The 14,568-nt window shown below is 40.1% G+C and overlaps 2 protein-coding genes across 2 annotated transcripts; one reads left to right on the forward strand and one right to left on the reverse strand.

The window, feature by feature from the left end:
- Positions 1-1,845: 1,845 nt before the first annotated feature.
- Positions 1,846-4,113, forward strand: LOC139209646 (probable C->U-editing enzyme APOBEC-2). Its single transcript, XM_070839442.1, has 4 exons — positions 1,846-2,188; positions 3,105-3,285; positions 3,467-3,818; positions 3,944-4,113. The coding sequence occupies exons 1-3, from the start codon at positions 1,893-1,895 to the stop codon at positions 3,806-3,808; spliced, it is 819 nt and encodes a 272-aa protein (XP_070695543.1). The 5' UTR covers positions 1,846-1,892; the 3' UTR covers positions 3,809-3,818; positions 3,944-4,113.
- An 83-nt stretch (positions 4,114-4,196) lies between these two features.
- Positions 4,197-13,707, reverse strand: LOC139209645 (basement membrane-specific heparan sulfate proteoglycan core protein). The gene is made up of 19 exons (XM_070839441.1): positions 13,588-13,707; positions 13,433-13,471; positions 12,466-12,534; positions 11,651-11,944; positions 11,273-11,545; positions 10,725-11,012; positions 9,940-10,200; positions 8,679-8,969; positions 8,171-8,443; positions 7,708-7,977; positions 7,271-7,561; positions 6,403-6,675; positions 6,188-6,302; positions 5,931-6,088; positions 5,740-5,841; positions 5,186-5,254; positions 4,912-4,971; positions 4,737-4,805; positions 4,197-4,603 (listed from the first exon to the last, which is right to left on the reverse strand). The coding sequence occupies exons 1-19, from the start codon at positions 13,664-13,666 to the stop codon at positions 4,539-4,541; spliced, it is 3,339 nt and encodes a 1,112-aa protein (XP_070695542.1). The 5' UTR covers positions 13,667-13,707; the 3' UTR covers positions 4,197-4,538.
- Positions 13,708-14,568: the final 861 nt, after the last annotated feature.

Below are 14,568 nucleotides of genomic sequence, written 5' to 3' on the forward strand. Positions count from 1 at the left end.
TTTTTTTCAATTTCATGTCCAATTCTACTTCTGAACTTTCAGGAACTGAAATGGGTTTGACCCTGCTTCTGGCCCAGAAAACTAGCAGAGGATGTGCATGTGTGGCACAACAGAGGCTTTTGCTTTGTCGACCTCACTGAAATACTTTGAGGCCATTTTTCAAGGCATTGCTTTAAAAAAGAAAGTGTGAATGTTGGTGTGTGTGTTTGCCTTTGTTCAGGGACTCTGTTACTCTAGACTGGGCCAGTGGGGATGCAGGGTAATTGCATTTAATTCCATTACAGTTAAATTTGAGTCAGCAGGAAGGCAATAGTCACATCCTACACAGTACTTTTCTCCAAAGCCAATAAGGCTCACAAAACCTCATTACTAGAGTACTTGGAAATAAGTGGCAGAAGATTACATGTAGCTGCTGTACTTTTGTTCATTAATGGTACATGAGAAGGCACAAATTGCTCTGGTGAATTGATTGATGTTTTGTGAGTAATACGGAACAGTGAGACAACAGCATCAATCAATTTGAAGATGACTGGCTATGCAGGAATTGCAATAGGTCTGATTTAAGGACTGTCATAAGAATTTCTTTTCTTTTCATTTCTTTTTCAGCAACTACCAAAACGCTTCATCCAAGTGTCACTGTTTTTGTTGTTGAAAACCATTTCAGAGGAAGTGTCTTAGTCTGTGTGAGACAGACTTAGATAGATAGATCATAATTATAAAAAAAGATTGCTGTGATCTTAATGATTTTCGCCCCAGGTTGTCTCTGTGGATTTAGATGTGTTGCTTGATATATCCATGTGAATGTATCAGTGTGTTTTTGCTCATCCCCATGGGTGTGTTGTTGTTTGCGAGTGTGTGTGGAGCAGCCTGAGGCGTCTCTCCCTCCCTCCCCCCCGGCTGTGACAGCTCATCCATATGAGTTAGACGAGCAGGCTGGGCTGCGGTCCTATTGGTAATTGCCTCTGAAATGAATTACTTGGCAGAGAGTGAGACTGAGGGAGGGGAGGAAATTGTAATTGAACTGCCCCCTCCCTCCTGTCCTCTCCCTTATGCCTCAAGTTATTACATCTGCAGTGCAGAAAGCCATTTTCCATCTGCGCATAGACACACATAGACACAAAAATACCCACACCCTAACAAAACCAATCTTTCCCCTCCCCCATACAATGGCCTCAGCAGAGGGCCATACTGATGGGATTTCATAGATTGATTGTTCATGGGCACATGCACACTGGGCCACACTTCACTCCTGCACTCTTATTAATAGCACAGAGACAAACACTCTGTTACACATCATGTTTGTTTGTGTGTTTGTGCTGCACTGCTCCCAATCTTCCCCTTTTTGGGATGCCCTTAAGCTGGCCTTGGTGTACTGCTAAGGCCTAATGGAGTTGGCACAAACAAAAGTGGTGTTTAGTATCGAGAGAACCCTGGTAACCCATACACACAGACACACACACAGCCAAGCATCGTTATTAATAACCCGCCTGCTGCTGGCCTGTTGACAGTTAAAGCCTGGTGGATTAAAGAGCTACCTGTCACTGTGGTTGAAGTTGCACACTTGTACACAGAATATGGTAGTTTCCTTCTTAATTTGGCAACTGTATAAAGTGTGTGCAAGATAAAAGTCCAGTCTTACCCTACTTTAATCATGCAACACATGGGAACTCACTTCTGTGTTGTCCTTTGGCCTTTTAACAGCCAGCCCATGGAAAGAGTGGGGGCAGTGAAATGAGCCATACCTACAGTATCCCATGTTGTGACTCCAACCATGGCACACAATAGGATCTATTTCTGTAAATGCACTAGGGTTATCACTCCACTTGGGCTGAGTGCTATTTCACCCTCTCCCTCCCTCTCTTTATCTAACACTCACTCACTTGCACAAAATCATGGCGGACAGAAACAGCCGGGTCAGTGTCAAGAAGAAAGAGAAGAAGGTGGAAAACAAAACAAATGAAGAGAAGGACAAAGAGAAGGACAAAGAAAAGGAAAAGGGGAAGGAGAAGATTGTGAAAAAGCCTGAAAAACTTCTGAAAAAGCCAGAGAAGAACACTGAGCAGCCCGAGACAGATGAAGAGAAGAGGACTGTGGGGAGTGAAGGGGCAACAGGAGCAGAGGCGAAGAACAGTGAAGAAAATGGAGAGTTTCAGCCCATAGAACTGCCACCGTTTGAGATTGTCACAGGGTGGGTAAGATTTAATACATTCACCATAGGAGGTAGAGACAGTGTGTCATGCTTTTTCACTTGTTTTCTCTTCATCTGGTGTTTTTTGTGGTTGAAATTGTTTTTCATGTCTTTGTCTAAGTCATATTCCCAAATATATGTTGGTTATGTTAGTTGATTTCAGTGAGGAAGGATACTAATAACTTGCACCTGCTATCCGTACTAACCCAGCGGCAAGAATAGGGATGAGTCACAGAGCCGACACAGATGCCGGCCCCTGCTATATCACTACGCCAGGCATCTGCTCCCCAGTCTTTATCCTTTTGTGTATTAGCTGTTTGATATCAAAGCTATAGGAGATCTATTTGTGCAACCCATCTGGCAATTTATGTATAATGTAACGTGGGACTAATAAAGAAAGACAGGAGGGGTATGTGTTTTTTTACAGTGGCTGGATGGCCTGGCATGTCCACAGATCGTGGAATGATGTGGAAGCTAAAATTACTTACAAAAACATCAGTTTACTCCGTGGTGGCCTCATTGGTGTTCTATTCGCTGTGTCACCATAGTCTCTATGGAAGACTCACCATCATCACTGTTTTTATTGTGTCTTGGATGGTTGACAAATTCATCACAAAATGAATGACTCATGCTCTCAGTGTAACTGGAAATGGCAAACCAGGTGGAAAGGCATTCACTTCCTTGCATAACACTATCATACACCATGATTAAAGGCGACAGATTACTTTGAAAGCACTGGTGATAGATACATCATGCTGACAGCTTTCTCACTTTTTCTTGCTAATCTAACCTTTATCAGGTGACTGCTGTCAAACTAAGTGTTCTTTGAATTGCTTGCTTTGGTGTTCACTGGAAAGAAAACATACAACATGTTTTATTAAGATTTATGGAAACTCTTCCTTCGTATCTCCACCAGAGAACAGATGAGCCCATTCTACTTCAAGTTTCAGTTCAGGAATGTGGAGTACTCATCAGGGAGGAACAAGACCTTACTGTGTTTCAGAGTGGATACACCAGGAGGCAGCACAGAGCCTCTGAAAGGTTATATGGAGGATGAACATGCCACAGCTCATGCTGAAGAGGCCTTCTTTCAACAGGTAAAACAGTGCTCACACTCAACTTTTCTTACAATAATGTCACATTTCAAATATGTGAACTCCATGGGAAGTCTGATTTACATTTTGTTCGCAAAGCATTGTCACTTGTGATAATGTTATATATAACATAATAATGTTAATCTTTTTATGCCTCCACAATTCTCCATTCTTTCCTCACCAGGTGCTCCCTAATGCTTCCCAAGAGGCTGAAGTCACATGGTATGTATCATCCAGTCCCTGCGTGTCTTGTGCAGCCAAGTTGGCCAGCATACTCAAGCAGCGCAAAAAGGTCCGTATCTGCATATTCTGCTCCCGTCTATTTGAATGGGAGGAGCCGGAGATAGTAGAAGGACTCCGGGCTCTGGTGAGTGCCGGCTGCAAACTGCGGATGATGAAGCCGTCTGACTTCATACATGTTTGGGAAACGTATGTGGAGAAGGAGGACCAGAGCTTTGAACCCTGGGAGGATTGTCAGGAGAACTATGACTACTATGTGGAGAAACTGGCTGATATACTCAAATAGATGTGGGACAGTAAGTATTTTGTATGTTGTGGGCCTACATGCTTGTTCTGTGTCAATAAAAACATTCTGATATGATGGTTTGTCTGGATAATGACCGTCTTTCTCTTTTGTGCCTTTTGTCCCGTTTTGTCATAGGTGTACCTCCTCTCCCCGCTGACTGAACCGTAAAATCAGCAGACTTGTGAAATTCCCACTGGTTGTATGTGTGTTTCTTGCAGTCACATCTGATGGTGCAGATCAGTATTTTGTAGTAGTTTGAATGAACACTCATGGCAACATTTAGTTTTTTTGTTTTATTTTTTATTTTATTTTGATATTTTCTTTGGAGAAGACTAACTTTTATCTACACAGATTTTGTTCAAAGAATTCAAACTAAACTAAAGGATGATTTTTATAAATTCTCCTGCTAAGCGCATCACGTATGTACAGTGCATACAATAACAAAGTGTATGATTGATCACATAAATAATATTTCATGTTTTAACAGTGCCTTTTACAGCCAATTCATTAATACAATGTGAATTGAAATATGTATGATTCTCAACAGGATTGTGCTATTAAGTAATGCCCAGTGTAGAACAAATGCAAGTTTTGCTCTGCACTGGATTTGTCTCATGTTTTTTATACATCCAGAACGTTTATTTTAAAGCCATTAAAGCCTCATAGGGCTGCAGCTGCTATACAGACTTGTTAATAATTATCTGCTTAACTTAAGGAAATAGAGCTTCAGTCATTGTTTAAAGGACACCAGCCCACCGTTGCTTTCTGTTGAATCATGGCTCTCAGTTGTCACAGCTAGAAAGAGTGAAATGTGGAAACTCGGATTAGAAATACATTATGTGTCAGTTATAGATGAATTGGCACAGCATCTATCATCACAGAGTAAATGTTTAATTGCAAAAGTGCATTTGAAATATAACTTAATTACCTTGGTCCTCCTGCGGCGATATTGGTAACGGTGTTGTTTCACTGCAAATCATGCCAGTCTCGTCCCCTTCTGCAGGTCAGATTTAATAAAAAAGCAACCAAGAAAAGATGTCAGTGAAGGATACACCCAAGGAACTTTCAGTATCGTCTGCTGTACTCCTCTGTAGGTTCATTACCTTTAGATGAAGCATTCAGTGATGCATCGGTGATGTACTCAACCAGTGGACAGGGCGCATCTGCAGGATGGAGGAAGGAACTTAAACACAAGAGCACCAACGGCTAAAAGCAAACTATGAAAGTCAGACTCAAACCTGTCAATGTCAGTAGGTAGTTTCACAAACTGTAATTTCAAAAATAACTCATGAAATGAATCACTGGTGGGGCTGTATCTGCAGCATATGTGGAAACAGCGACCAAAACCACAAGCCATGAGAGGTGGTGTCAACGTACCAGGACAGTCCTTTAGCTGAGCCATCGTGAGAAACAGGTTCTCCTCCTCTGGCTTATCGTCATCCTCCACTATGTAATCAGAAAAGATAATAGGTCACCTCATTGCGGCATTTGTTTGTTATTTTGAGATGAAACATAGTTTTGAAGCAGTGAAAACAAGGTGTGAACACAATATCGACATATCTTCACCATTTAAGTTAATGAGGTGAACTCGGTCAGCAAACAGTTGCTTATTTACACATCAAGCAACATTGTCAAGGGTTTTGAGTTGTTTTTAGTCATCTGGTTAATATTGACTGTCTGTGTTAATCTGTCTGTGATCTGCACCAACTTTTGAGAGAAACATCTGCCTCTTTAGCTGATATACGCTCCAGTATGGTGCTGAGCAGTGTACAGTGGGTTTCACTACAGGTTCATCACTACAAGTGACCACGTTTTCGCATTGTTTTCACATTGTCATTAATACATTGTTACTATAACAATGTTGTAGCTGCCTTAATGATGAAGATTTTTAGAACAATTTCTCTCAAAATGTCCCCAAAAAGAAGCAAAACCTTTTTTGCGAAGGAGTCTGAGGACAATGCATCCAAGGAAGACTGCAATGATGCCAAAGAAGATACAGCCAGAGATGGAAAGAAGCACCCTCCTCTTCAAAACTACAGATGAAAAACACAAAGAGAATCAAAGTGAGGATGCATATTTGCAGGATAAAAACTCATAACCTCCAGGCTTAAGTTATACTCACGCAGGTTCTTGGTCTGGAAGGAATTACTGGTTTTTGAATAAGATGGTCGACCACTGCGGATGCCCTGGCAGGTGTACTCGCCCTGCTCAGCATCATTGTGGGGTGTGACTATATGTCTCTCAGAGGGCAGCAGATTGATTCCTTTCCCCTCTCTGAACCTGTTGAATTTTTGTACGTTTAAATTTTCAGAGAGGTGAGAATCCACACAGTGCGCACATGGATGCAGGAAGAAAACATTATCCCACAGTATGTATTACCAAGTGTAGTTCCACGTGTCCTGGCTTTGCTGCACTACACATCTGAGCACCAAGCTGTCAGTGGAGAAGACCTCTGACCAGCCAGTTAACAGGCCTATTTCAGCCTTCGGGCGCTCTTTAGAAACACAATCAAGTTTATTATCAAAGCTGTGATAAATGCATTCAACACATGCACATACAGAGAAACATTGGATGGAAGTCAATAAAGAAATTACCTTTGATGTCAAGCCTTACAGCCTGACTTGGGTCTGACTGGAAGACTGTATTGCTTCCTCTTTTCGCTTGGCATGTATATGATCCAGTGTTTGCCGTCTTAACAGGAGTGATGGTGTGATTCTTGCCGAATGTGTGGAGTAGACTGCCATCTTTGTACCACAGGTACTCCCATCCAGAAGAGACATTAATGTGACAGCTAAAGGAGACTGAATCTCCAGTGTGCATCACATTGTAAATGGGATTCTGCGTCAGTATGACTCTGGGTTTTGTTTCTGAGGAACAAATGGTAACAATAAACATAGCAACAATTTTACATATATCACACGCCACAGCTCAGAGAAATGAGAAGCTGGCCTTTAAGTAGATGTTTTAAATGGCTATTTTTTTCATCTTGCTTAAAGAAAGTCATTTTGGGAAATACATTCTTTTACTTTCTTGCAGACAAGTAGGTGAGAAGATTGAAACTACTCTCGCCTGTTAAATACAAAGCTACAACAGGAAATGGTTAGATTAGCATGACGATTTTAAACGAAAACCAAAGTGTGAAAACGTAATGGAAGGTTTCGTGCGGAAGTCCTGGAGACTTGTAGTCATCTGGTCACCAGAAAACCAGCGGCTACCCTTTTCCCCATGTTAGATATGAAAGCAGTCTCCTGGCTGTAGCTTCATACTGAACAGGACAGATATGACAGAGGTAATGCTCTGGCTATTCTTTTAGAATTACTGTTGTTTGTTTGTTTAATAGAGAAATCCCACCTGCCACGTCTTCCAGGGTGACAAGAGTCAAAATAAAACAATTGCTAAAAATGAATCTATAAAAACCATTCTCACAAAGGTCTGTTTAAGAAGTCAGAAAAGAAATCTCACCATAGACATCAAGTGTTTGTCCAGAGCTGAAGCTGCTGCTGACCGGTCTGCTCTTGAATTTTCCTGAGCAGCTGTATTCTCCACGGCGTGAGGCTGAAGCAGAACTGATGGTGAGAGTAGTTTTATCCAAGTCAAACGACACAACATCATCAGCCTGGACCTCGTGTCCATCTTTGTGCCACATATATGTCCAGTCAGAGCTGCCGTCCATCCCACAGCTCAACCTCACACTCTCAGTGGGGAACACATCCACCCACGGTGTCAGTAGCTTCAAAGATGGAACAGGGATTTCTAAAGAGAAACAGACACATTAGCCACTATTATTATTTGTATTTGATTTTAACATGTTATAGCATGAAATCATAAACACAGATAAAAGCAGTATTATTCCTCTAAGAAATACACATCACATCGTAAAGTAATTTTCTTAGGCTCACCAGATATGCGTAAGAACCACCCGTCACTGTACTTTGTCTTGTACATTGTCTTGTATCTTATGGCCATGCAGCTATAAGTCCCACTATCTAATAAATTGGCATTATGGATGTTAAAACTACTGCTGTTTGAGGACAGTAGTGCTCCATCTTTGTACCAGAGGTACTCCCAACCAGACGAGAGTTCAACTTTACATTCGAAGGACACTGACTCTCCAGTGTACACCTTGTCAACATCTGGCTGTTGAGTCATCGAGGGCTTAGGGCTGTTCTCTAAATACACAGAGAAGACATGTATGATATCAACAGTTGTTGGAGTTGAACGGTTCATTAAAAATCTCACCAGATAAAAGCATAGAGCAGGATCACAAGTGACCAGAGATGCCCTGCTGAGACACAACTGGAAAGCTCATTCAACGCCTGTATACTACAAATGAATGTTTAGAGGAAGTCAGCAGAAACTTACCTTCAACTTCAAGGCGTATAGCCTGGCTAGCGTCAGTGAGGAAGACTTGATTCGTGCCTCTTTTTACTTGGCATGTATACGACCCCCCATTTGTTGTAGCTTTAGAGCCGATTAGGTAGTTGCTTCCAGATTTGCCAAGTGGATTTTTATCTTTATACCACAGGTACTCCCATCCAGAGGAGACATTAATGTGACAGCTAAGGGACACTGACTCCCCAGGGAACATCACCTTGTACTCTGGATCCTGCATCAGTATGACTGTGGGTCTCTTATCTGAGGGTAAGTAAACATACCAGTAAGTAAACTGTCAGTGACTTAAATTACACTGCATCCAGTGTAGAAATAAACTAGTCCTTAAAAACATATATTCATCCCACTCTAGTCTCCTGAACTAAACCACAAAAATCTTTAATTCAACCAAACATTGGGAGAGAATTTCTTATCATTGATTTAGCAGTTTACAAATTGTATTTCTTTATTTGACATGAATTAAAAAAAGGAAACATACCATAAACCGTGAGCGTAAGTCCAGAGCTGAAGTTGCTGCTGACAGACCTGTCGTTCAGGTGTCCCTTACAGGTATATTTTCCTGCATGTGCAGCTGAAGCAGAACTGACGGTAAGAGTAGCTCCATTCGAGTCAAACGACAGAACATCATCAGCCTGGACCTTGTGTCCATCTTTGTGCCACATATATGTCCAGTCAGAGCTGCCGTCCATCCCACAGCTCAACCTCACACTCTCAGTGGGGAACACATCCGCCCACTGTGTCAGTAGCTTCAAAGATGGAACAGGAATTTCTAAAGAGAAACAGACACATTAGCCACTTTTTATTAATAGTAAACGTATTGCATTTGATTTTATCATACAGTATAAAGCATAAAATAGGTTCAAGCTAAAATTCAAAAAAGCAAAGTTATTGCACCTGCTTATGTACACAACAAAATGGATGTCAACACAAATAGGTTGCATAAAAGAGGACAAAGAATAATCGAATCGTGATTTTTTCAAAAAGTAGATTCTCATTGAATTTGTCTCATAATCCAACTGTTAAATACATATGTGTGCTTTTGCTTTGCTAATTTCTAACTCTTATGACTACAACAGCTGAATACCACCAGGTCCCTCCAAAGAAAAATTAACACAAATAGTTACAAGCAGGCCTGCAGTGGCCTTGTTGATTAAAAATATATCAAAATCCAAATTAATAGCTCTATGTCATGTGAAGACAGGCCACTCAACCTCAGGTACCAAAGATGTTGTTGATCTAAACAACAGTGCACCATGATTCACATGGTTTAGACAGGAAACGATTAAAAAGCACTGATTTAATCAAGTATGAATGTGAAGAAAGCAGGGGTCAGTTTCATAAACAATAAGTTTCACTTTGATTAAGCACTTTTTCACTTTGTTAAGCAACAAAAGCACACCACCCTACACTAAACACACTCTCTTACCCTAGGTGATATGCCACTGCAATTTACGCATACAGGACACACTTGTGTGCGATCCCTCCCTGCTTTATGCTACACCACATCCTGTTTCAACAGAAAAAGCATGAAATAGCGGAAGCAAGATGCTCTCAAAATGCTGCTGTTTCACTAAATTCAAGAGCAGCCTGGAAGTTTTGTCAGCCTTAAGTGACAACACAAAATGACACCTTTATTAACACATGATGAATGATTAGCACTTTACAAATTTACAGCAAACAATGATACATTTCTAACTGTAAACACAATGCTTAAATAAAACTGTGCTGTTTTTACCTACCAAGAATTTCTTGTGTTATTTCCTCACTGCTTTCTGTTGATGTTGTACTCCTGGTGGCCATGCACACGTATGGCCCTCTATTAGAAGGACTGAGTTGGACGCTGATGGTTTTGTCAGTGTCGCGGAGGTCATCCCCATCTCTGTACCAGTGATACTCCCAGCCAGAGGACACATCAACATTGCAAGTGAAGTTCACTGTTTCTCCAGCATACATCTGTTTGAACCCAGGATTCTTGCTCAACGTTGGTTTTGGCACATTTTCTAAAACATAAAGGCAGTTTACACCATATTACTGCAAGACTCAACCACAAAACTTGAGAAGCAGTCATATACTCTATATCACTATTTGACAAGCCAAATGAAGCCTTCTCTATATGGAGTTGAATATTAACATTAAGAAGTAGTAACATTTTGACATTTTATAAAATATATGCATATTGACCTAGAAGGTGAGAGTAATCTCATGGTGGAGACAAGAAATCACTACTCCAAGTCAAGAAATAGTCCAGGGCATAACCTCCACTTAAAACCACAATGAATTATTTCATACAGTTTGTTTTCTGTACAGGTCAAACAAGTGAGCTGGTCATTATTATTAAAAAATAACTGATGAATCATATTCAAACAAGTTATAACAAGATATAATGTGTTAACTACTGTGCAGGTTAGTAGACAGGTTTTATTACCTTTGAGGTAAATCAAGTCTAGTTTTCTAGTTTGTGCTAAGCTTAGCTAACTGGCTATTTCTTTAAGATAGCTGAATTGATATATCATATTATTATTACCATAAACTGTGATATCAACTGCGTTACTGAATCCAGAGCTGACTCTCCTGGATTCAAGGTGAGTTTTGCAGGTGTAGCCTCCTTGATAAATTTGAGAGGCAGAGGTGATGTTGAGCAATGATCCCTCTGACTCCAGGGTCAGGATATCGTCCTCCTCGAGCAGTTTTTGATTTTGGTACCAGCTGAATGTCCAGTCAGAGCCGTTGACTTCACAGCCCAACTCCACTGTCTCCTCTTCGAACACATCCAGCCAGGGGGTGAGCAGCTTCAGAGTTGGTGTAGGTGGGTCTAGAAATACATACCAGAAAGACATTTTGAAAATCTCCACAGCAATCTAAGATAAAACTAAACTAAATTAGGTTACTGCATCAGAAAAATAGAGGATGAAGGAATGAATGTTGAGTACATCATGTAAACTTCCAGTTTCACAGATGAAAGAAAACATATGCATAAAGGCTCATGTATGCAGATACGAATGAAGAGGTCACACGGTTTGAAGTGCAGTTAGCTGGTAGTAAAGTGATGACACAGCCCATAGGTAAGCTTACCAGACACCTGCAGAGTTGTTGTGTCACTCTCCTCTGTGTAGAATGGGCTTTTGCCTCTCCGGGCCTTGCAGTGGTACTGTCCACTGCTTGGATGCGTTATATCACCTATGATGTAAGTACTTTTATTAGATGCTGGAATTTCATTTCCATCGTGGTACCACAGATATTCCCATCCAGAGGACACATCGACTGTGCATGTGAAGGTGATTGACTCTCCAGGGAACATCTTGTCATAGTTTGAACTACGCTTCAACATGGGCCTGGGCTTGTTTTCTAATCAGAGAAGAGAAAGAAAAGGGTACCATTTAAGTTATTTTATACCATATGCTGTCCAGACATCCAGCAAAAATATGGATGATTGAATATGATGAAACTTACCGTAAACTGTGAGTACCACTGAATTACTTGCTGCAGTGGTAGCGCTCTTTGTTTTGTGATTGCCTTTACAGGAATAATTTCCAGAATACATTTGTGCTGCTGCAGTGATTGTGAGCACTGATCCCCCTGCAGACAATGACACATTTGGATCTGTATCCTGTACTTCGTGTCCATTTCTGTGCCAGATGAAGGTCCAGTCAGAGCTGCCGGAGACACTACAGCTGAGCTCCACTTTCTCAGAGGGGAACACATCCAACCATTCTGACTGTCGCTGCAGAGATGGTACAGGAGGCTCTGGAAGTTTATCAAAAATACTACTGGTTACATTCATACATTAAAAATAATAACAATAATCATCAATTTAAAATTACAGACTCCAGTTGAAATGATTTCACAACATATGCTTGCGATGTTTTTTTTGGATGGGAAATACTTTGAAATAAAAATAATTGTTGAATAATTGTATATTAAATAACTAAAATTATTTATTGTATATATTTCAACAACAGTTTGATTTTGCACATTTACACAGCGTCTTTGTTGGGTGTTGTCTTTTTGACAACACCCATGCTATTTTCACAGATGATGACATTTGCTTCCTGATGCATCTGTGGGTGTAGATTTTACTGTCCAAAAGCAATGCAGTAGGCTACAATGATGCACATGCTGATTATAGGTGAATTTTCTTGCAAAGGCCTTGCAAAATGCATCATCTTCGCTTTCTGAAATACTGACTTGATTGCATCTTTCCACATTAAACCTACAATAAATCTACAGGATTTAATGTGGCGGCACAACTGAGGTTAATATCTCACCATAGTCCGTGGGAGCCACTGCTGACTTTGGCAGAGGACTGGTTGGAGAAACTTCAAACATGGCCGTGACTGAGAGGAGAAGTGTTGAGAACAGAATTTGGATCAGAACAGCCAGCATTTGTGCTCTACCCACATCTCAGGTGGACACTTAAATAGCAACAACAGTAATCGCGAACTTAGAGATGACATGAATAATCGATTGATTGATCGACAAAAGAGGAGTGTTTTTAGTATAAAATAATTCAAATACATTTCCTTAAGTTGTGGGAATTGACATTTCACAGACAAAACAATAGATGAAATAAATGATGAAAATAATCTTTAGTTGCGGCCCTGAGTGGACTGCTGTGGTCCCGTATGAAACTACCCTACAGGTGAATTTAAATCCACTTAAATTAAGCATAATATGATTTGAATAGAGCTGACAGAGGAATTTAAATAGCCAACGCTGTTCTAGAGAGAGACACTGGCTGGACAAAATAACACCTGACAATAAAACGCAGTTCAAATCAACACAAGCAGAAACTATTGCCTAACACTGGAAAAGCAGAATACTGAAATATAAACTTGCACTAGCAGGTGTCTGACTATAGGAACTACCAGACTAAGGACAAAAAAGTACTTCATGTTCCTCATGTTAACTTTCCTCATGTTTTACTTCCCAAACATTATTCTAGTCTGAGTCTGACTCAGCGCAGGCTATTAAAACATTGAATGCATAAATGTGGATTAGGTCACTTAGTTTACAATTACAAAAATGATCCTGGAAACTATATATTTCATTATTTATTGTGTATTTTGGGTTAATGACAAAGTGTTACAGCCAAGTCAAACTTGGCTATGAAGCTAAATGCTTTTATTGGTTAAATAAAATGCAAAATTAACTTTAAACTGCCATTTTAAAGTCAGTGCAATGCCCATAAAATACATTGTAATGCATTGTCAGTGTGTCAAACATGTTTCTTACCATCTTCAGGATTATTAGCTGCACAAACAGCAGTGAAATCTGTCAAATGAGATTAAAATGAATGTTCAGAGGAAGTTGAATATGAATGTACATGAAAATATTGTTTGCACCTTAAATAAATCACAAAAAAATAATGTAATTGCTTAAAAACTTACATATGACACTGAAGACCTTGATAAGGCACATTTTCCATTGAGCTGCACATGTAGAGGCTGTCTTACTGAGTTGAGTCATATATCTGTTGAGTGGTGAAGTCCAGTAAAGGAAACAGGCGCAGACTAGATGAGGGCGTGTGTGACAAGTTTCTAAACGCACCTACGGACAGCAGCCTTCCTGTCGCTCTGACATCTGCTTTTTTTTTAAATGTTTTTTTTCTTGCTTTTTTTTTTTAAGCAACAGGAAACATGTTGGTCGACCGCAGATGTTTGTGCTCTCTGCATGAATTTGAATTGCTGATTTGTGCTGAAAAGTGGCACAGAGTTTAGGGAAATGAAACGACATGCAAGAATGCTCACATGTTCACAAGACTTGCAACTGTGTTGAATACAAAACAAATATTGTTTATTGTGTTATGTGTGTGTAAAAAAAGTGGTTGAATATATTTAAAAGAGGGCCGTGGAGAAACGTGAAGAATTATTCTGCTATAGATAAAGAGGACAATCCTTTTCAGTTAAATAAAAGGTGACAGAATTAAAAGTAAGTAAAATGAAACCTCCTTCTAAAACTATAAGTTTCTATGTTATCTTAGTTCAGTTTAACTTGCAGATGTGATTTTGGGAATGTGAACGGAAGTTGCAGCACAGTACAGTTTTAAATATGCCTTTGAAGCCAGCCTATTAACCACAAACGTCATAGTTACATCCTTTTGCCGTCAGCTGAAAGTTGCTCTCTAGACATGCAAATGGACTGAACGTAATTCCCTCTGAAATGCATGAATATACACGTTTGAAAATAATGCAAATGTTTATACATAATTTTCAATCTTCACCCACCATGTCTTCTTGCCATTAAGAGTGGTTAAATCAGGAGACAGAAAGAGCTGAAGACGACATACCCTCTGTGGTAAAGAGTATGACTTCCTCTATCGCCAAGATGTGTGTCAGGATGTGACGAGTCTGTTTTTCCATCAGTAGTTT

This window comes from Pempheris klunzingeri, chromosome 11, assembly GCF_042242105.1.
Source record: "Pempheris klunzingeri isolate RE-2024b chromosome 11, fPemKlu1.hap1, whole genome shotgun sequence".
In the NCBI taxonomy this organism is placed as follows: Eukaryota; Metazoa; Chordata; class Actinopteri; order Acropomatiformes; family Pempheridae; genus Pempheris; species Pempheris klunzingeri.